Below are 21,473 nucleotides of genomic sequence, written 5' to 3' on the forward strand. Positions count from 1 at the left end.
TGGCTGGGAGCCCCGAATGCAGGAACAAGGAGAATAGCACAGGTGGGCCTGAGGTCGCCAGATATAAGGACTGGTCGCTGCCGTGTGACACCAGCTCCACCACTCCCCGCTATATTCTCATTCGCCCCAATCTCCCATTCCAGGCCTTCTCTAGATTTTCACTCTCAGTAGCCTGGCCAGCCGTACCTCGCCTAGTTAGGTTTGATTTGGCCTAGCTCGGTTGCTAAGGCCTGGAGCTTCCCGGTTACGGGGGTGTGGCGGGTGAGCGTGTGGGGGAAATGACGTTACGCCCAAAAGGCGGGCTAACCTGACTTCTCCCTCCTCCCGATTGGCTGCCAGGATTTTAACTAGATTCGCTGTCTCGCGGGCTCCAGGGTTAGCCGTCAGTGTCTCTGTCCAGCTGTCCCCTGCCCACCCACCACCACCCCCGACCGTCCTCTCCGCCTGGGGCAAGACTCCGAGGACAGTACCTCAGTAGCACTTAGCTTCGGAAAGAGAGGTGATTTGAAGGGTCCGGCTGTTGCCGCCAGGCGAGGCGCTTCGACCGCCCAGGTACTTTTTGACTCGATCGGCGTCCGTAGTTGGGACGGCTACCCAAGCCGCAGGGAATTGTGGAACTTATAGTTCTGGGTTAGTTCGGGGTTGGAACGGAGGCTCGAGCCGAGAACGGAATCTAAATAAGATTCCTGCCAATGACATTATTTTTATTTATTTTTTAAATCAGGTGCGGACCTGAACCTGGTCCATCCCTTTCTGACCAAAACTATTTACCCACATTGGAAAGGACCAGGCACCTAAATGGAGACGCCACCAGTCAATCCAGTGGGAGAGAAGGACACCTCTCAACCGCAGCAACAATGGGAAAAGAACCTTGATTTAACTACTCAGATTAGGCAGCAGCCCCGAGACCCTCCTACTGAAATCCTTGAGCTCAGAGTGAGCCCAGATTCAGACAGCCAAATTCTAGAGAATCCTCAAGAAACTGAAAAACTGGCCGCTGGACTTGAAGGAGACTCTGAGTCTCATGGATCAGCCAGTGAGGTGCCAGAGCCCCTTCAAGCCTCTGATCTCTGGTACTGTCCGGATGGGAGCTTTGTCAAGAAGATCATAATCCGTGGCCATGGCTTGGACAAACCCAAGCTGGGCTCCCGCTGCTGGGTACAGGCTTTTGGATTTACTTTGGGGTCAGGGCTGCCAGAGGGCTGGACAGAGGTAACTATGGGGTTAGGCCCATGGAGGGAAGAAACCTGGGGGGAGCTCATAGAGAAATGCCTGGAGTCCATGTGTCAAGGCGAGCAGGCAGAGCTTCAGCTCCCTGGGTGCTCTGGACCTCCTGTCAGGCTCACACTGGCCTCCTTCACCAAGGGCCGGGACTCCTGGGAACTGGAGGCCACTGAGAAGGAGGCCCTGGCCAGGGAAGAACGTGCAAGAGGCACAGAATTATTCCGAGCTGGGAACCCTGAATCGGCTGCCCGATGCTATGGACGGGCTCTTCGGCTGCTGCTGACTTTACCCCCACCTGGCTCTCCGGAACGAACTGTCCTTCATGCCAACCTGGCTGCCTGTCAGTTGCTGCTAGGGCAGCCCCATTTGGCAGCCCAGAGCTGTGACCGGGTTCTGGAACGGGAGCCTGGCCATTTAAAGGCCTTGTACCGAAGGGGGGTTGCCCAGGCTGCTCTTGGGAACCTGGAAAAAGCAACTGCTGACCTCAAGAAGGTGCTGGCGGTAGACCCAAAAAACCGGGCAGCCCAGGAGGAGCTGGGAAAGGTGATCATTCAGGGAAAGAAACAGGATGCAGGGCTGGCTCAGGGACTGCGCAAGATGTTTGGCTGATTAAAAGTTAAAACCTTAAAAGAAACAGGAACCTGTGAAGTGTGGTCTATGCTGTGAGATTTGGGGGGTGGGGGTGGGGGTGGCCCAGAGGGAGGGTTTCACCCATATCCCACTCTCAGCTTTTGCCTTCCTAGGGGAGGTAGCAGTGGTCTCAGTGTCCCCCTTTACCCTTTTACCATTAAAAAGCCATATGGTCACGTGTGCTATGTTTTGGGGGGCTTATCCATCTCCGAAGATGAATAGAAGCCGTCTACACTTCTAAATTCAGGACACGCTGGGGGGTGGGGGACAGCGAAACTTCAAAACCTGGTAGCTCCATTTCCTAGGCGCTTTCTGGCTGCGTCCTGTTTGGCGCATGCGCAAATTTCACTGCCCGATGCTGCGGAGGTGCTAGCCTCCTGCCGCACTCCCATTGGCCCGGCCTGTACAGCCTCCTCTTCTATTGACTCACGTGCTCAGTGCCCAGGTCTCTTACTGGTCGGTAGAGCTTCCGGGCCGCCCCCTTTTTTTTAAGAGCCAACTGATTAGTTGATGATGGGGAGAGGCGGGCCTTGGGAGCCGTCTCATGGTTGGGGGGGGGCGGGGGGGAAAGATGGCGGAGCTGATGCTCCTCAGCGAGATTGCGGACCCGACGCGCTTTTTCACCGACAATTTGCTGAGCCCGGAGGACTGGGGTGCGCGGAGTGAGGCCTCGGGGAGGGGAAAGGGCTGTGGCGTACTGTGACCCTGAGGCACGCAGGAGGAAGCGGAGGCCCAAGGAGGAAGGCTGGGCAAATACGGAATGCACCACCTGAAGGAGGGCGGAACGGGAGGCTAGTTGTGCTTTCGGGGGATGCGGGAGTTGGGGAAGACCTCCGTTCCTGCGGAAATATGGAGTTGTTCCGGGGTCGGGGAGGGAGGGGCTGAAGTTCTTTGGCTATATCACTTTTCAAGTGGGCGGGCGGTGGGTCCGGCCGAGCCGAGCCAATGAGGGATGGGTCGAGGGCTTTGTGTGGATCCGAAGGCTGCGCTACCGGAAGACCCTCCGACCCTCCGCACCTCTTGCAGACAGCACCTTATACACCGGCCTGGATGAAGTGGCCGAGGAGCAGACGCAGCTCTTCCTTTGCCCGGAGCAGGATGTCCCGGTATCGCTCCCCAGCCTGGTCTTTTACGCTTGGTGGGTGAGGGTGGTCGCAGAACCAGGACTCATCCCCCGGCCTGAGGTTATCTGGAGCCACCCGTCATCCTCACGCTCCTGCCATCTAATATCCTCCCTTATTCAGTTTGACAGCAGTTCCCTGGACTTGGAGATGGATGTCAGCCCTCCTGAACCCCCCTGGGACTCTCTGCCTATCTTCCCAGGTAAGCTACCCTGTGTGATTCCCTCATCCAGAAACCCTGAGCTTCCGTTGTTTCCCAGAAACTGCAATTCCTCTTATCCTCACGCTTCCTCCACCTGATTGCCTGTGTACTCTTCTCCCTCTTTGATTCTTTATATGTGTTCGTTCCCCCTTGCCCCAGTGAGGGGTCCTTACCCCATAATCCTGGGCACTTTTTGGACTCTTGTCAGGCTCTGCTTCCAGGTTATTTTCTAACCCCTTTCTCTCCAGATCTTCAGGTGAAGTCTGAGCCATCCTCCCCCTCCTCTTCCTCCTCCCTCAGCTCTGAATCCTCGCGCCTTTCTGCAGAGCCCTCCAGCCAGGTGAGAGTCATCTCCCTCCTACTGTCTGTGGCAGGGACTCAGCTCCCTCGACGTCACCTATAGATGCTGAGGAAATGATTTGTGTGCTGCGAGTCATGGGGTGTTGGTGGGGGGCTTCTTTTCTGCCTTTGCCATTTCTTTTATATCCTCATTTTTCACATTTCCATTCTTTGGTTGTCTAGAATTGAAGGTGGAGTTTTTTAATATACAGAGAAATGTGGCAGCCATGGGGGGCCTGGGAAGAAGAGAGTTGTTAACTGCTGAGAATTCTGGAACTTTTCTTGTCCAAGTTGTCCACTTGAAGGCAATATTTGAAATCATGAGACTTTATCACCCCTCCCAGGAATAAAATAGAAAGAGAGAACCAGGGGCCAGACACAGCCTAGGGAGATGCTGAGTATGAATGTCAAGTAATTGGTGATTTGTAAGCTCGAAAGCTTTTGTTCTTGCTCTTACTCTCAACACGTCCTTTGTTTTCTTTCCTTGTTTCTGTCCCCCCTGCTTTACCCTGACTCGTACCCAGGCCTCTGGTGTAGGGGAGGTGCTGGTCGTGAAGTCAGAGTCCTTGACACCCTCACTCTGCCTCCTGGGAGATGATCCAACATCCCCATTTGAAACCGTCCAGATCAATGTGGGCCCCACCTCTGATGATGCCTCAGGTAATAACAGCCTGCACCATCCTCAGGCTTTACCAAGGTAGAGTGTATGTATGCGTGTACACACGTGCACGCGCATGTGTGTATGGGAAGCGGGAGTGCAGTCAGCAGGACAGGGAGGAAAAGGTGGCGAGGAGAAATGGCAGATAACCAGGAGAGAGGCCGGGAGCGGGAGGGAGGATTTCAGGAAATCACAGCCAGCGAAGCACGGAAGAAATGGGGATGATTTTTCTTTCTTTTCTTGTTCCTAGTCACCTGTTGTGTGATTTAACTTCCTGTTGCTTTGCATAAACTTGCAGACAGTTTAGGGCATTTTTACCTATGTGACTTTCCCCCTGAAGGTTTTATTATAAAAATTTTCAAACATACAGAAAAGTTGGAATACCATATACCCAACTCCTGGATTCTACAAGTAACATTGTTTGTGCTGTTTTGAAAAGCGTTATTGAGTTTAGTTACTCTTATATGTTTATTGAGCAGCTACTCCATGCCAGATACTGGACACGGTGCTGGAGTTGCAAAGGTGAAGAACACGTTAACCACCACACTGACTTGAGGCCCCTGTAGTGTGGTGGGGGGAAGAAAGCCAAGCAAGGTGTACTAATTCTAGGATAGAGCCTGTCACAGGCACCCTGAAAGCTCACAAGAGGGGGCCTCTCACCCGATTGGGGCTGGCTCAAGGGTGTACTCTGGGCGGAGGGGTTTCCTGAGCCGAGTTTCAAAGGACACATAGGAATTAGCCAGAAGGAGAACGTGGGGACTGGTTGTGTTTGTAAGGAACCTGCATCTCTTTAGAGAGGATGTGAGGTGGGGTAGTAAAGGAGGGCCAGGAGATGCAGAGGCTGCAGGGCCAGGTAGGAACCCTGCTAAGGGACTCTTAGCTTTTTTCCTGTGGGCAGTTGGGAGCCTTTGAAGAGTCAAGCAGGAGAGCAATATTATTAGGAAGAGGACTCTGGTGGCAGAGTAGAGAGTGGATTGCAGAGACACAGGACTGGAAGCAGGAGGACCAAGAAAGAGGTTCATGCGGTTAATCAAGTAAGATACTCAGCTGCTGAGAAGAAGGCAGATTTGAGGAAGCATGAATTAGAATGGATGAGTGCAGTGACCCCCCTGGGCGTTGAAGAGAGATAGGGGTGAAAGAGTGTGCCTGGGTTTCTGGCTAGGGCAGCCACCCGGTGGGTGAGGGTACCGACCACTGGATAGAGCCTGCAGGAGCAGGAGCCCGCTGGTCAGGGAGCACGTGGTGAATTCAGTGTGGGACGTGTTGGTTATTTTATTTATTTTATTTTATTTTGGGGGGGTACGCAGGCCTCTCACTGTTGTGGCCTCTCCTGTTGCGGAGCACAGGCTCCGGACGCGCAGGCTCAGCGGCCATGGCTCATGGGCCCAGCTGCTCCACGGCATGTGGGATCCTCCCGGACCGGGGCACGAACCCGTGTCCCCTGCATCGGCAGGTGGACTCTCAACCACTGCGCCACAAGGGAAGCCCCCATGTTGATTATTGATTTCAAAGCGACTTCAGGGTTTCCTAGCACCGCCTCCCTTTGGTTGAACTTTAACCAGAAGCTAGAAGGCAAGAGAGCCCCAAGGTGCACTCCATTCATGTTTTCCCCCGGGCCCCAGAGTAGGGCAGGGAAAGATGGAGAGTGGGTTTGGAGGGACAAACAGCTCATATCCAGCATACGATTAAATGTTACAAAGAGGACAAAAAAATACGGATTGAAAAGTCTATAACAGCAAAAAGATTATTGATGGTTTTGCAAAGGATAGTGTTTTTGGAGTCAGAGTCTCCCCTGGTATTTAGGTATTTTTTGAGGGCCTGTACTTTACCCATCACTTTGATAGACATGAAGCATAAGACATAGTCCTTGCTTTTGGAGAGTTTCATGAGGTTTATAACACATGGTTAATAGCTCAAACAGTGGTCACCTCTGAGGAGGGGATCTGGGTGTCTGGTTGACAAGGAAGGGAATGAAATTTCCTTTTCACTGAATTCCCCTTCCTTCCTTTGGGATTTTGTATCATATGACTGTATTACCCATCAAAATATATAAGTAGTTATGACATTTTGAAATAGCAGTAGTGGCAATCATATAATTAAGTATCAAAATGCGTGCTGTGGACCAGAGGTAGTAGCGGACCATTGGCCTCGGGGCTCAATCTGGCCCTCGGACGGGTTCACCTCCATGGGGCAATCAACAGGTCTTATAGATAGGTTTTTTTTTCTTTGTTTGTTTTTTATTTTTATAGATAGGTTTAACAGAAGCCATGAAGGCTCAGAGGTGACTGAGCTTTGAAGGCTGACAGAAGGAAGAGAATCTGTATGAAGGGACAAGCAGTGAGCCCTGTTTAAGGCCAGTTGAATTTGGGTGAACAGCGAGGCTTGAGAAAGGAAGTGACCAGCAGGCAGCTTGGGAGTCAGGATCACGGTGCAGGGGGGCAGTCAAGGGTAGAGATGCAGACTGGGCAGTTGTCAGTGTGGCGATGCGTGATCGCGCTGGGCCAGGATGAGGTGGAAATCCAGCCAGACAGGAATCTGGGCCCTTACGAATGCTGCCGAATCCTGCTTGGGCCTCCTCCATGTGAATGGACAAGGTGTGTGAGGAAGAAAGAGGGAGAGCAGAAGCACAGGGACAGCCTTGAGGGAAGCTGAGCAGCGGTGAAAACAACTGATAGGGGCCACGGAAGGAGAAAGGGAGTCCTGGGTAAAGAGGTAGGAGGAGAGGCAGCAGATTAGCAGCTCCATGGTGCCCCTCCTCTGGATTGCCCTCCTGGGCCAGAAGAGTTTTCCTTGCAGGTACAAGGAGAAATGACCATGTCTTCCATTTCCCCATCTTAGCCCTCTTCTCCTTCAGTGTTTGTCTGATATCCAGCTTTTTGTCTCATCCCACTGTCCCGCAGATGTTCAGATTAAGATAGAGCCTGTCTCTCCATCTTCCTCCATCAACTCAGAGGCTTCCCTGCTCTCTGCGGAGTCCCCCAACCAGGTGAGCATCCACTTCCTTCCTCCCTCCAGCACGCCGGTGCATTCCTTCTGGCTCTCAGAGGTGTGAGAGCTTTCTTTTCTTCAGCTCCGTCTCCTCAGCACTCCTCCTGACTCACATATCTTCTGAAATGCCCCACGTAGGCTTTTATAGGAGAGGAGGTACTGGAAGTGAAGACAGAGTCCCCATCCCCTCAAGGGTGTCTCTTGCGGGATGTCTCAGGCCCCCCACTTGGAGCTGTCCAGATCAGCATGGGCCTGTCCTCTGATGGCTCCTCAGGTAATGAGGCCTCCTGACACCTGGAGTCTCTCGCAAGAGGCCTATAGTCCTGACATTTCTTCTTCCTTCCTTCCTTTCACCTTCCTTCAGGCAAAGCCCTGCCCGCCCGGAAGCCACCACTGCAGCCCAAACCTGTGGTGATAACCACTGTCCCGATGCCACCGAGAGCTGTGCCTCCCAGCACCACTGTCCTTCTGCAGCCCCTTGTCCAGCCACCCCCAGGTACTAAAGAAGGAGAGAAGGAGGTGGCCTGGATTGACCTTCTCAGGGGGCTCACAGCCATTGAGCCTCCCGACACTTGGGTGCTCAGGTGTGGGTGTGGACACAAGGAACCCACCTGACTTCCAGCTCTCTGACCTCCTTCTCCTGTCCACTTGCCCCAGTGTCCCCAGTTGTTCTCATCCAAGGTGCTATTCGAGTCCAGCCTGAGGGACTGACCCCCCCTGCTCCACGGCCTGAGAGGAAGAGCATTGTTCCAGCTCCTATGCCTGGGAACTCCTGCCCGCCTGAGGTGGATGTAAGCATTTACTGGGGAGGAGAGGAGTAGGGCTAGTAATGGGAAGAGAAGAGAACTGTCGTGGGAGAGAACTGTGGAGTGAGAAGGGAGCAAAAAGTGAGGAAGCAGGCCCGTAAGATGGTCCTGAAGGTTAACGTGGACCTCTTTTATATATGAGTATCTACTCCGTGTAGTTTTAGGATCCTTGGGTTTGCTACCCCTGCAGATGGAGAAGTGGGCGTGGTCTTAGTACATCAAAGGCAGGGGAGTCATCCTGTGTTAGAGAAGAGGGAGGCTGCTTCCTAGGGGAAGACCAGGTAAACTGTTCTCTAATTTTAGCAAGCGTCAACTTCGGGTCCTAAAAAGGAGAATTGAGAAGAAGGAAGACCACCCATCAAGGAAAGGAACTGAGGTTCCACGAAGAACCAGGATGGGGGAAGTTCCTCCTATAGTCTAACTTCTCTCAGTGCTGAGGAACAGCATTAGGGAGTGGTTGAGAGAAGGGCCCCTTCCCTGGAATGTTTTGGCAGAGAGGAAGAACCTCTCTCTGGCTCTGTAGGTAGAGGTTAGGAAGGCAGGAGAGTGGCCCCTGTGAGCTCTGGGTGATCGGTCCCTGGAGTTGGAGGGTGTGATGCCCCTCTCCCTCCCCTCTTTCCCTGTCTCTCTGACCCTTTTGTGCCTAGGCAAAGTTGCTGAAGCGGCAGCAGCGAATGATCAAGAACCGGGAGTCGGCCTGCCAGTCCCGGAGGAAGAAGAAAGAGTATCTGCAGGGGCTGGAAGCTCGGCTGCAGGCTGTGCTGGCCGACAACCAGCAGCTCCGGCGGGAGAATGCTGCCCTCCGCCGGCGGCTGGAGGCCCTGCTGGCTGAGGTGAGACCCGGGTGTCCTTGGGAGACCCGTGGGAGTACGGGCTCCTTGGAATGACTCCCCCTCTCTGGCTTCTCTCTTTCTCTGCATCTTAGAACAGCGAGCTCAAGTTAGGGTCTGGAAACAGGAAGGTGGTCTGCATCATGGTCTTCCTTCTCTTCATTGCCTTCAACTTTGGGCCTGTCAGGTGAGACCCTCGTTGCCTCCCCAGAGCCTTCTGGGTGGAGCCCAGCCCCCGGCTGCCTGATTGCCTGCTCTGGCACAGTCACTTTCGTCACTTGCACACAGACAGCTCTGATGTCCTTGGCACTGACGGTGGGTGTATCCAGTCAGTCCCTTCTTGTTCCCTCATTGCTCTCATAAGTGTTATGTCCTGGAGGAGATGGTGGTGAGAACGTTGATAAAAATAGTGACTATTAAGTGCTTAGTGAGTTCTGGGCCCTTGGTTAAGCACTCTCCTTTCCTCATGTTTTCTGGCTCGATGAGTAGGGACTGTTCTCATTCCGTCCTACAGATGAGATTCAGTCTTGTAGCACAGATCGGAACCAGGCGGGCTATCTGTAGAGCCCTCCCCCTTAACTAGCCCCTCAGTAAAGCTGGAATTCTTCCTCGTGCTCTGTCCTTTCCTATCCACAGCATCAGTGAGCCTCCTCCAGCTCCCATCTCTCCTCGGATGAGCAGAGAGGAGCCTCGACCCCAGAGACACTTGCTGGAGTTCTCGGCGCAAGAGCCAGTTCACAGAGTCGAGCACCCCCAGCATCCCTCCCAGGGTCCCAAGGAGACCCAGCCCAGCTCCACGGGCCAGCCAAGTTTCAGGTGAGGAGAGGGCCCTCTCTCTTTTGAGTGTGTCTTCTCCCCCAGAGTGACCTTTCCTTTTGAGGGGAGCTGGAGTTGCTCTCTTGCCAGCATGACCTTCTCCGTTGATGGGAGAGCACTGGGCAGCCTCAGGTCATTGCCTCGTCCCTGCCTCACTCCAGGAACCTGACAGCCTTCCCTGGGGGCACCAAGGAGCTGCTGCTGAGAGACCTGGACCAGCTCTTCCTCTCCTCTGATTGCCGGCACTTCAACAGGACCGAGTCCCTGAGGTGTGGGGCATTCACAACCGGGGCGCCTTCCCTCTTGTCCCGAGGTGCCTCCGCAGACGGCCTGGCTGTCCTTGTGTGCTGAAGCACCAGCTCTCTGTGCCCTCTCTCTCCCCTCCTATGTGTGGGCGAGGAGAGTGGGAGTCTTGGCCTGGCACAGAGGTTTTACCCGTCCTCTGCTTCCCCAGGCTTGCTGATGAGCTGAGTGGCTGGGTCCAGCGCCACCAGAGAGGCCGGCGGAAGATGCCCCAGAGGCCCCAGGAGAGACAGGTAGGAGGGGGTGGGACTGGTTCAAGGAAAGCCACTTGAAAACAAGGGCTGAATGTCCTGGGGATTTTAAGAGGGCATCTTGTTATGGGGCTTTGGGGGCAGTAGGAGGGTGGGTGTGTGGTGGTGTCAGCTCCCAGGGGCTGTCTGTTTCTTTTCCCTTTTCCCTCCACCCTCTTCAAATCCTCAGATACTTCTCCTTCCAGAAGTCTCAGCTATGGAAGAAGTCGCCTCCAGTTAAGGCAGTCCCCACCCAACCCCCTGGGCCCCCAGAAAGGTGAGTCTTGGGGGGGCACTTATTTGTTAAGTGAGGTTCCACTCTAAAGAGCTATACCCTCAGGAGCTGTCCTGTGCTCGTCATCATTGCCACCGATGGCGTGATGCTCCCCTTATCCCCTGGGGGTCTCCTGTCTTTCTCTCATCCTTTCCCCCTTCCGCACTGGGAACTGGGCACTGGGCTTAGTTCCTCGCCAATCCCGTTTCCCTGCCCGTCTAGGGATGCTGTGGGCCAGCTGCAGCTATATCGCCAACCAGACCGTTCACAGCCAGAGTTCCTGGATGCAATTGACCGACGGGAAGACACATTTTATGTTGTCTCCTTCCGAAGGGTGAGTTTCTCCTCCTGGCCCCATCCCCGTCACCCTGGGTTCCCCAGCAGTCTGCCTGCAGGTTGAGGCTGTAGAGTAGGGCCGGGGAGCCTGTCAACATCTTTTCCTCCACCCTCCCAGCCTGGCCCCTCTTTTTCCCAGGACCACTTGCTGCTCCCAGCCATCAGCCACAACAAGACCTCTCGGCCCAAGATGTCCCTGGTGATGCCCGCCATGGCCCCCAATGGTAATTCTTTCTCTGCCCAGTGTGGGGAGGGGTCCTGAAATTGAGGAACAAGGAAGTTCCAGTTGGGAGACCCAGCATGAGGAGTTGAGGGGGGAGATGGGGACAGGAGTGGTAATTCTAGAGAGATGCTAGATGCATGGGTGAGAAGAAGCCAGAAATGACTGGAGAGAAAAATAAAATGCAGGACACTGCTGGGAGGAAGATGAGGGTGCGGGTCCTCCCTAGGTGAAACTGCTTAGGGTGTGCTGGGCAGAGGGGTGTGGGCTGGGAACCCGCCGGACTCTTCTTTTTGTTCTCTTGCTGTCCTCTCTCCTGTGACCTCACACTCATCAGTGTCATTTTTTCCCCGACTTTCTTCCTTCTCCCTGCACCAACTCCCTCCCTCCCCTCTCATTTAACTCCCACTGGGGCTCTGCTTCCTCGTCACTGCCCTTCCCCCACTGTCCACCTCTACCGTTCTGACCCCTCCTCTCCGTCTGCCTCCCCCTTCTCCTCTTCCCTAACTCCCCGCTTCTCACAGAGACCCTGTCAGGCCGGGGGCCCCCGGGAGACTATGAGGAGATGATGCAGATCGAGTGTGAGGTCATGGACACCAGGGTGATCCACATCAAGACCTCCACGGTGCCCCCCTCACTCCGAAAACAGCCGTCCTCAAGCCCGGGCAATGCCACCGGTGGCCCCTTGCCAGCTTCTGAAGCCAGCCAGGCCCACCAGGCCGCCCGTCAGCCCTCTACCTCAATCATCCCTGACCTCTACGACTCACACTGACTTAGAACTGGGGGGCAGGGGGTGGGGGCGACCAAGTGGGACTGTTTCGAATTTTCCTGATCCCTGGGCTGGGGGCAATTGGTAAAGGAAAGACAGGGTATGGGGGTTAAGCACTTATTTGGAGGTGCAGGGAAGTTTTCCTCTCTTCTCACCCCTTTTTGGAATATAGGGCTCCTCTCATTTCTGTGAACCCCGTGTCCCTGCTTCTTTCTTTGAGGGTGTTGAATGAGCTTAAGTTTTGGGGTAGGTGGGCTCCTGTACACTCTTTATTCTTTTGTTTCTGTTTGGGGGGTGGAGGTGGGAATTTAGTCCCCAGGCGGGACTAGGGAAGTTTTTACATTTTGGAGCTAGTTCCTGAGAGTCAAGGAGGAGAGGTGGAGGGAGGTCAGGTGTATGTATGTGCATATCTTCTTTTTTATTATTAAATAAACAACTTGGAGGGAGTTGAAGGAATGGTGCCTGCCTAACTGGCTCGTGACGGGGAATTCTGGGGAAAGTGACTTGCATAGGGCCAGTGTTCAGAGAATCAAGTACTGAAGACATGGCTGGCTCTGGGGTGGGGTGGATGTGTGATCGCAGAGCTCACGTCATCCCCTTATCCCCACCCCTGCAAGGCGGGTATGTCTGCTGTCTAGCAGGGGAGCGGGGGAGCGGGGGAGTGGGGGAGGGCTGTCCCATGGCGTGACAGGCTGGAGGATGCAGCTCCCAGAATGTGTCTGAGTAAACAGGAAGGACAGGGGGCCCCACGCCCTTCAGGGTGAGTGTCCTCCCTGGGTCCTCTGCATTCTTGCAGGTTCTCCCCCACCTTGCTTTCCAGGACTAGCAGCTTGAACTAACAGTGGAGATGGGGCCAGGGGCTGTGAGCCCAGAAAGGAGACACAGTGGAGAAGGGGGCAGTGTTTGGAGGGAAGGGGCACGTTGAGGAGCATCTCCTTAGCCCTAAACTGGAGGAAACTAAAACATGAGAGTCCAGCTGAGAGAAAAGGAGGAGCACGGGGCCAGCAGGAAAGGCTGTGTTTTCTAATTAGGAGGAAGGGGAACAGGGCAACGTGTGAGGGGCCGAGTCTCACTCAGCCTGGGGGGGGATCTCCATCAGCAGCTCCTGTCCAGCAGCACCACGGGCCTGGCCCTGCAGGAGTGTCCTGGGTCAGCGGGAGGGTGTGGGCTAGGCCTGGGCTCAATGCCCAGGTGGCTGGACAGGGGCTGCCCGGGCCATAAGCCGAGGGCTGAAAGCGGGAAGAACCTCACGTGTTCAGCCAGGCTCCCCCGCTTCCCCATTACTGTGTTTGGGGTGAAAACAGACCAAGTAACTATGGCAACCTGGAACCTAGGGCCCCCAGGAACTAGGCCTCTCCTCCCTCCAGAGGGCAGCCCTGGCTCCTCCGCCAGCACTTCCTGTCCCAAGGTCCCTCCAGCTGTTTCCAGCCTTATCCAGGCAGTGAGTGCAAGGAGAACAGGGATTTTGGAGGGAGAGCACCTGAGTTGGAGCCCCTGCTTTGCCTTTTGTTAGTGGGTGTCCTTGGTAGGTAACAAACACTCTGAGCCTTAGTTTCCTCATCTGTAAAATGGGGTACTCCTACCTACTTCTCAGGGTTGATGTGGGGAGGAAAGATGACGTGCAGGCTGCCTGGTCCTTAGTGGACACACTTTTCTCTCCTCCCCTGCTCCTTTCTCCCTCCATTTACATTGTCCTTTTCTCCTCAGTTCCGCTTTTCTCCCATCTGGGTCCATCACTGTTTCATTGTCCCATCGCTTTTTCTCTTTCCTGACCCCAGCTCAGGAAAGTGCTTGAAGTACTGGCATCTCAGACTGGGTGCTCTGGGGTGGGGCATACAGCTCCTCTGGCTTAGTGGCAAGGGACAGCTGGCACTGTGGTGTGAACCGAGAGTCAGACTCTTGGCCAAGGGCATGGGTGGTGGGAAGGACCAGGAGAGGCGTGGAGAGTGGGTGTGCTGTGGAGGGGGAAGGCAGGTCAGTCTGCCGCCCTTCAGGCCCACGTGGGTCTCCAGCTGCAGCCCCGTCGAAGGCCACCGCAGCATGCTGGCCATTGTCACTCCTGCACCTCCTGTTGGCCCCCTTCTGGCTCAGACCCTCTTTATCTTTCAGTTCTGCTGCTTTCCTTCCTCAGAGTCTGCCCTTCGTTCCTCTTATGACCCCTGACCCACTGTCTCTCCCTCTTCTTTTTCTCTAGACTTCTTTCCTGCCTTTCTTTGCCCTCTACCCACCACGAGTCATCACCTTCTCTTTCAGACCCTTTATTCTTTGTTCACCTGTTTGTTTCTCCCGGTTTTTGTATTTTTCCCTTCCTCCCCCTCTGCTTCACTGTCTGCTCCCTTCCTTTTTTCTGGGTCTTCTCATCTCCTCCTGCTGCGAACCCTGTGTGCACCACCCCGTTTCCATGGCCCTTTCCACTCCTTTGTCCACATTCCCTGTCCCCTTCCATGACTTCCTCTCTTCTCCCCGCCTCAGCCCTCTCCTCCTCCTTCTGCCCCCCCTTCTCCCTTCACCTCCCCACTCCGGTCCTCTGTCCTCTTCCCAGCTGTGGGGCCAGCACTGGAGAGCCTCACATGTTTGCCTCATCGTTCTGCTATGGCTTCTGGATATAGCACATCTGGATTCCGGGGCCCAGATGTGTGGTTGCTACAGCGACCTCGGTCCCTCTGGTAAATATGGGCGCCCACCCGCCCCAGAGCAGAGAACAAAATAATTGTGTGACTTTCTTTTGTCATGAGATAGAAATGTCCTCCCCCCTCCCTTTGCCCTACACCCATGTCTCCAGGCAAAGGAAGTTTTAAGGGTCCAAACCCTTCCTCCTGTGGCTCTCTTGCCCCCTTTTCAGCCCCGACCTCTTAGTTCTCTCCCATCTTTAATCTCAGGCTCAATCTTTTCTCTCCACATTCCCCTTCCTCACCATCTCCCTCCCCCCAGATCTCAATAATGGAGCGTTGCCCGCCCCCTGACTTATACTTGGCAATTTCTTCTGAATCTACATAAAAACTGGATGTGGAAAGAAGTTTCAAAAATCCACATCACCCACCCTTTCTTCTCAAACAAGTCCATCGGAAGCCCCTTCATTTATTTCTTCCCGAAGTCTTCAGTCTCTCTGGGGCTGTTCTTGTGGGAGGGGAGGAATACAGGCTTTGAAATCAGAAAACCTGGGCTGAGGCCCACCTTCACCACCACTAGTGAAGTCCCCAGGACAAGTCCCTTAATATCTAAGAGCCTCTGTTTCCTCAGCACAAAGTGGGATTAATAACGTGCTGCGGTGTAGGAAGGGCTTTGTAAACGGAAGCCCAGTACAACTGTTTTCTATCTTCCCGAGTCTGGGACTGCTTCCTTGGATCGCAGCCCCTGGCCTCTCTTTGCTCCCTCTCCCCATCCTTCAGGCCCTTGCCCTCAGTTGCCCTTACTCTTCTGTGTCTTCCTTGACTCCTCCTTGGCTTTCCCTTTCCTTCCTTGCTGTACCTTTTATGCCTTATCCTCCTGAGGGTAGGACAGGAACTTGGAGCTTCATTCAAGGATGGAGGTCCAGAGCTGAAGACACCTGGACTGAGGATTCAGAGAACAGCCAGAGCATGCAGACGGCTCTTGCTAAGACCCCAGCCTTTCTTTCTGCCCATCGCCTGGGACACCTCAGTGAAGGCAAGCCGTCTCTGACCACTGGACTTCCCTGCCTTTGCCCTGGGGCTCCCTGCCAGACACTCTTGCCACACCCTCCTCTCCCAGTCATTTCACAGCTCAGTATTGACAGGCATTTATTTATTTATTTTAGTTATAAAATTTTTGGCTGCGTTGTGTCTTCGTTGCTGCGCGCGGGCTTTCTCTAGTTGTGGAGAGCGCGGGCTACTCTTCGTTGCGGTGGGTGAGCTTCTCACTGCGGTGGCTTCTCTTGTGGTGGCGCGCGGGCTCTAGGCACGCGGGCTTCAGTAGTTGTGGCGCACGGGCTTAGTCGCTCCGCAGCATGCGGGATCTTCCTGGACCAGGGCTCGAACCCGTGTCCCCTGCAATGGCAGGCGGATTCTTAACCACTGTGCCACCAGGGAAGCCCTTGACAGGCGTTTATGAAGCACCTGCTCTATGCGAGGCCCAGTGCTTTTCTGATAAAATGCAAACATATATAAGACATAAGCTCCTCCAAGAGCCTGAAATCCAGGGCGTGGATGACATTTTGGGTAATGATTATCTCGGAACCTGGAATTATGTCTGTCAGGCCCCCAGTGGCTTCTCCTAATGCCGTGTGAGCTTGTGAATGTCTGGAGCCGCGCACCCTTCTCTGACTCTGGCACCCCGTCTCCCCTCAGAAGTGGACTTCCAAAACACCCCAGGGCCACCCTTTCAGCTCTTGCTTCTTTCTCTCCAGCGTCTTCTGGTCACTGTCTGGGCCAAGTATACCTGTGGTGACCATACTTCCTAAATAACAAAACCAAGGGACTTCCCTGGCGGTCCAGTGGTTAAGACTCCATGCTCGCACTGCAGGGGGTGTGGGTTCGATCCCGGGTTGGGGAACTAGGATCCCACATGCCATGTGGTGTGGCCAAAAAAATAAATTAAATAAAAATTTAAATAAAAATAAACAAAAAATAAATAAAACAAAGACAGGGTATAGGACCAAAAAGAAAAAAAAAAAAAAGGATATGACCATTAGAATTACTAGAATCTGGGGTATCAGAGAATATCTGTTCTCTGCAGTCTGCTCTCTCCACATAATGCTGTTTCAGACCCTCCTTCGTCCTTTCATCTCCTTTCCCCCAACCCCTGCCTGGAGATCTGAGGGAAGCTGTTACCTATTCCAGGCTCTGGGGGCTTCGGGCCAAGGCAGAGGAAGGAAGCTGAGCCCAGCTCTATCCAAGAAACTGATTTCATCCTCCCCATCAAAGCCACTAAAAAAAAAACAGCCACACACACACCCAGACACACGGACACACGGGGACACCCACGCGAGGGAACATGCAAGCCTTCGCCCTCAGCCAGTGGGAGTTCACAGGGCATAGGGCACAGCCAGGTGCTGGGCCAGCGCACCCTGACCCAGGATCACCACACCCACGACCCTGGGGACCTGACCAGGGTACGGACACCTGTGCCCCAACACAAGCGGCAGAATCGGGCACACACAGCCTCCTGCCCGTCCCTTTCACCCATGACCTGTGACTTGACCAAGCTACTCCTCAATGGTGAGGATTGTAGCTGGGTGGCAAGAACTTTATCCTCCGTGTGAAGCCTGGGATGGGGTCTCCCTCAGCCTGGATATTTCTCATCTGGCCAAAGTCTCCTTTTCAGCCCCTTGTCAGAGTGGCAAAGCACATGGGGAAATGAGACCAGAGAAGCAGCCCAGCAGCCTGATGTGGGTGTGTCTGCCACCCTGCCCTCTGGTCAGTCTTCCTGTCTCTGCCCGATATCAAAGTGACCTCTTCCTCCAGCCCATGCCTCTCTCCCTACCCCTGCTCCCCTGCAGCACCCAGACATTAGCCCTCTTCCACTTTCTAGAACGTCACCTCACCATTTGTGCCCCCACCCCATATCTGCACCTGCCTTTTGCTCTTTCTCCATCCCTAAACCTCCTAACTTTCGGGCTTCCCTTCCCTGTCTCCCTTGAACCCCACCTTCTTTCCCAAGTCTCCTATGTCCTGGTCTTCAGCCAAGCCCTTGTCCAGCCAGTGCCCAAGCCTCATCCGTCATTTCTCCAGGAATTTGCTGAGGTGAGAGAATGAAAAGGGGTCCTTGATCCCGAGCCGAGAACCAGAGATTGAACAGTACAGATGGGGAGAGGCAGCACGGGGACAAGGCAAGAAAAGGGGAGAGTGCAGGTGGCAGCAATGGGGCCGGGCAGGGGCAGAGGTGGGGACAAGGGAAGGCCCCTGTTGGAGAGAGATGTAGGCTTGGGAGGGAGGTTTCCTCCTGCCACCCATCCCCTATGCTCCCTGCCCTGCCGGGAGATAATTGGTTGGGGGATGAAGGAGTGGGTGCTGGGCAACAGACAGATGAGGCAAGATCCAAGCTGGACACTGGCAGCTGGGAAGAGGTGGGGAGGTGCAGGGGAGGGAGGAGGGAGAGGGCCTGGACACTGGCAGCTGGGAAGAGGTGGGGAGGTGCAGGGGAGGGAGGAGGGAGAGGGCCTGGACATGGGAAAGGGTGTTGCTAGAGAGGAGAAAACATAGAACAGGGGCAACATGTGGAGAAATGGTGGGGGAAAAGGAGAAGTGGCATGAGGATGGGGCTGTCAAGTTGGACAGAAATTAGGGCGAGGAGGAAGGGTAAAAATGGGATAAGGAAAGGATGTGGGAGGTTGGACGAGGGCTGGAGGGGGTGAGATGAGGGACCAGTGAGAGGGGTGAGATTGTGGGACCAGTGATCCCAGATGGGGGGGGTCGGGGGGGTCGGGATGACGGCGGGGGGAGAGGAGGGGTGGCATGTGATGACGTTGGGAGGGCCTGGCAGGGATGGGAGTGCGGGAGGACCTGCCCTATCTCCGCTCCCCTCCCTGACCTCATGCTGGTCCTCCCCTTCTCCTCCCCCTGCTCGCTGCAGACTCCCTCCTTCTCACTGTCGCAGCCCAGATCGACGGTCGGGTGGCGGCTCGGTGAGCCCCTGCTGCAGGGAACAAGCAAAGGGACATCCAGGAGCCCAGGGCTGCCAAGGGGCGCCCACCCACCCTGCCCCGAGAACCCCCTTCCCAAGGTCGGGGACAGAGCAGGTGCAGAGACACCGCAGCCGCTTGTTACTCAGGTAAGGAACGGCACTCTGGGAGAAGGAAGGAGGAGCCGGGAGAGGCGGGGACTTCGGTCCCCCCACCCCAGGTGAAGGTTGGCAGGAGAGCCTCCCAGGAGAGCCTCCCAGAGCGGGGACTTTCCGTCGGGGCAGAAGGAATAGGACCATGCGCTGGGGACTGGACTCCCTGTGGAGGGTGTGTCTGGGAGGACAAGTCAGTGTGGGTGTTGGTGAGGGGTGGGGGCGAGGCAGATGCTGGGGTTTGGACAGGACTAGGCATGGCACCAAGGTGGAGGTGGTTATCGGTGAGCCGGGGCTCTGGGCCCTGGAGTTGCTGGAGCTGGTGGCCAGCTGAACCTCAGGAGGAAAGTGCTGGTGGAACCCCAAGCGCTCTGGCTGGAACCGCTGAGCCGGAGCTCCAGGAAGGTGCCCTAGGGAGCTTCTTTGAGCACCCAGGTGGGGACTCCCCAGGTGGCAGCACGTGGACTGCAAGGCCCGGGAGGGAGTTCTGGGGGTCTGGAGCCTTTAGGAAGTGCTGAAATGAAGCAGAGTCAGGACTCTCAGGTCTGGGAAGGGCACGGAGTCTGCAGAGAGAATCCTAAAACTTGTTCTTGGCAGAGAGCTTTGCACCCATGACTCACGGTTCAGCGGGGCTGTGACGACTGAGAGATGCCTCCAGGGGCACAGGGGCTCCGTCTTCGCTCCATCCCCCTTCCAGGCTCTCCTGCTTCTGTTCGTCTGAACCTCCCCCCTACACGTGACACACCCTGGGTGGGACAGGCGGGACCCTTATCTCGCCTGGAAAGAATTTAATGGCTTGGAAACAACTGGAAATGGAACTGAGAGGAACTACTGGGAAACAACTCGGAAACATGGAAACACCGCAGCTGCTGTCTGTCGGCTTCCAATCCCCGCCCACTTCCCAGACCCTCGGCCCCTCCCCTCTTTCCCTGGCCCTGCCTCCAAAGCCCTGGGCACCCAGCACCTCAATTCCTCAACCTTCCTTTCCCTTCAGTCCTGGTCTCTCAGTGCGACCAGAACCCACCTTCTATCTCTCACTGCCCCCAAAACTCTTTCCCCCTGGGGGTCCGGAAGTCCTTTCTTTTAATTTTCCCATTTCTCTGGCCCATTAGCTCCCCAGAGTAAGGGGCATCTGGATCCTCCAACTCCCCCCTCTCCCGGTATCTCCTGGTCACCTGGTTCCAACCCAGTATCTGGAGCCCGCCCTCATCTCCCTCCTTCATCTCACAGTCCTGGAATCCTTCTACCTTCACTCCTCTTGTGCCATGAGGAACAGAGAAAAGCATGGGGATGGGGCCAAAATCCTCCACTTTTGGAACCTCCCTCACGGAAGCCAGCCCCTCTCCCCACTTCTTGGGACCTACAGTCCCTGATGAGCGAAGTGTCAAAGTTGGCCACGACATGAATAGCCTGCATGCTGAGTCATAGCTTTTGGGAAGATGCCCCCCCCGTCCCTGCCAGCCCTCCAACGCTGGGGAGGATGCCGAGAAGATGAGGCACCCCAGATGCAGCGGTAGGGGAGGGTGATGAGGGGGAAACACAAGGGACACCCAAGTTTTCTGCTTTCCTAGTGCTGAGAGAGGAGCGGGATTCTTCCAAGACTTGGGAATGGGGAGCTGGGGGGTGGTGGAGACCCGGCCAGAGAGGGGTACTGGGAAGGAGGCTCTGGGGGTGTGGCCTGTGGGGGCAACTCCTCTCCTCTCAGACCAGCTTCACTGCTTTCCTGCTGCTTTCCTTCCTGCTGCAGAGACCCTGCCCCTTCCCCCCACCACGTGGGGAGAGATGCAGGATTTGATTGTTGGGGTAGGGAGACTGGACAGCTCCCAAAGGCCTCCAGGGGTGTGGGGCACCCTGTATCCTCTGCTCCCCACTGGAGAAGGGCCTCCTGTGTGGTTCCTCTCACTCCAACTAAGTTCTTTGACTCACATAGCTGCCCTCTGAGCCAGTGAGAAATCAGCTTTTTTTAGGCATCACCCAATGACTAGGTGTGGAGGAAATGTGAAGAGCAGATTATGTGTGTGTGCCTGCAAAGATGCAAGCTTCTTTGGATAAATATGAGTATACGTATACAAGAAGTGTGTTCATATTTGTATTTGTGGAGGAGCGCACATGAGTCCATTTGTCTGTGTATGTGTATTTGTGTGTGCACGCACCCGGTGATGTGCACGGCCTTAGACACAGGGCAACAGGATTTGAAGGTAGGTCAGAGCCTACCTCATGCCCAAGGCTACACTCCAAGCTGAGAGAAGGGCTGAGGGGCCGAGGGAAGGGCAGCTCTGTGCCTGCCAGGTCTCTCTGCCCAGGTTTTGTCGGGCAGGGTGCCTCTCAGTGTGGAAACGCTCTGTCCCTTAGTCCAGCTCCCTTCCATCTCTCGTGGGGTGGTGGCGGGGTATGATGGCTGGTAGCCCCGAAAACTTCTTTCTCTCAGACTCAGAGGAGAATTTTAAGTGTAGGAAGCCAGGAAATGTGTGCGTGTTGCAAGGAGGTGCGGGTCACAGTCCCTTCCCTCCTCACCAGTCAGCATTCCCACCACTCACCCTGCCCTCCTTCCCCCTCCAGCCTCTCTGGTCTGGAAGAACTGGGCACCTGCTAACACCTCTCCTTAACCCTTCGCCTGAACCTGCCCCCTGCACACTCCTCTGTTACCATAGCCCCCTCTCCTGGTTCACCCCGAGTGCCCCACTACCTTTCCTCTCTAACCCTTGTCTCCCTGTGCTCCCCAATTCTTGCCTCAGTGGATTCCACAAACAAACACAACTTGGTAACCAGCACTGAGATCAAGAAACAGGATGTTCTTAGCGCCGCAGAATTTCCCCACCATGCCCCTCTGGTCACTACTCCCCCGAGAGTGCCACACTTCTGACTTGTAACACTACCAGTTGACGCTTAACGTTGTCTAGACTCAAACCTCACACAAATAGAATGTTTCAGCACATTCTCTTTTGTGTCTGACTTCTCTGCTCCACCCCATGTTAGGGAGACCCATCCATGTTATTGC

The 21,473-nt window shown here is 55.0% G+C and overlaps 3 protein-coding genes and 1 long non-coding RNA gene across 15 annotated transcripts in view; 3 read left to right on the forward strand and 1 right to left on the reverse strand.

Annotated features, from left to right (window-relative positions):
* Positions 1 to 346: 346 nt before the first annotated feature.
* FKBPL (FKBP prolyl isomerase like) lies at positions 347 to 1,856 on the forward strand. Its single transcript, XM_004286554.3, has 2 exons — positions 347 to 552; positions 725 to 1,856. The coding sequence occupies exon 2, from the start codon at positions 799 to 801 to the stop codon at positions 1,831 to 1,833; it is 1,035 nt and encodes a 344-aa protein (XP_004286602.1). The 5' UTR covers positions 347 to 552; positions 725 to 798; the 3' UTR covers positions 1,834 to 1,856.
* A 545-nt stretch (positions 1,857 to 2,401) lies between these two features.
* On the forward strand, positions 2,402 to 12,202 carry ATF6B (activating transcription factor 6 beta). The gene is given in 19 exon segments (XM_012539410.3): positions 2,402 to 2,507; positions 2,881 to 2,960; positions 3,099 to 3,177; positions 3,426 to 3,517; positions 4,041 to 4,176; positions 7,075 to 7,160; positions 7,301 to 7,436; positions 7,527 to 7,658; positions 7,820 to 7,953; positions 8,616 to 8,801; positions 8,894 to 8,985; positions 9,435 to 9,614; positions 9,776 to 9,883; positions 10,069 to 10,150; positions 10,354 to 10,424; positions 10,644 to 10,755; positions 10,897 to 10,981; positions 11,502 to 11,708; positions 11,711 to 12,202. Coding segments are annotated over 19 exon segments (2,100 nt in total). The 5' UTR covers positions 2,402 to 2,425; the 3' UTR covers positions 11,731 to 12,202.
* A 3,346-nt stretch (positions 12,203 to 15,548) lies between these two features.
* LOC117199185 (uncharacterized) lies at positions 15,549 to 19,606 on the reverse strand. Of its 2 annotated transcripts, XR_007469840.1 has the most exons (6): positions 19,096 to 19,606; positions 18,740 to 18,989; positions 18,233 to 18,337; positions 17,350 to 17,440; positions 15,941 to 17,029; positions 15,549 to 15,846 (listed from the first exon to the last, which is right to left on the reverse strand). It is a non-coding gene; the product is annotated as an uncharacterized LOC117199185 (long non-coding RNA). The 2 variants fall into 2 exon arrangements; XR_007469839.1 differs by having other exon boundaries at positions 18,740 to 19,606.
* TNXB (tenascin XB) overlaps positions 18,269 to 21,473 on the forward strand; it is a 60,747-nt gene continuing 57,542 nt past the window's right edge. For 3 of the 11 annotated variants that reach the window (XM_049693553.1, XM_049693550.1, XM_033417948.2), the window contains exon 1: positions 18,273 to 18,472. The gene's annotated coding sequence lies outside the window, so the exon portion shown is untranslated. Of the gene's footprint in view, positions 18,473 to 21,473 lie in introns of all 11 variants that reach the window. The other 8 variants (XM_049693549.1, XM_049693548.1, XM_033417949.2 and 5 more) reach the window with 5 other exon arrangements.

The sequence above is a fragment of the Orcinus orca genome, chromosome 10 (genome assembly GCF_937001465.1).
Source record: "Orcinus orca chromosome 10, mOrcOrc1.1, whole genome shotgun sequence".
In the NCBI taxonomy this organism is placed as follows: Eukaryota; Metazoa; Chordata; class Mammalia; order Artiodactyla; family Delphinidae; genus Orcinus; species Orcinus orca.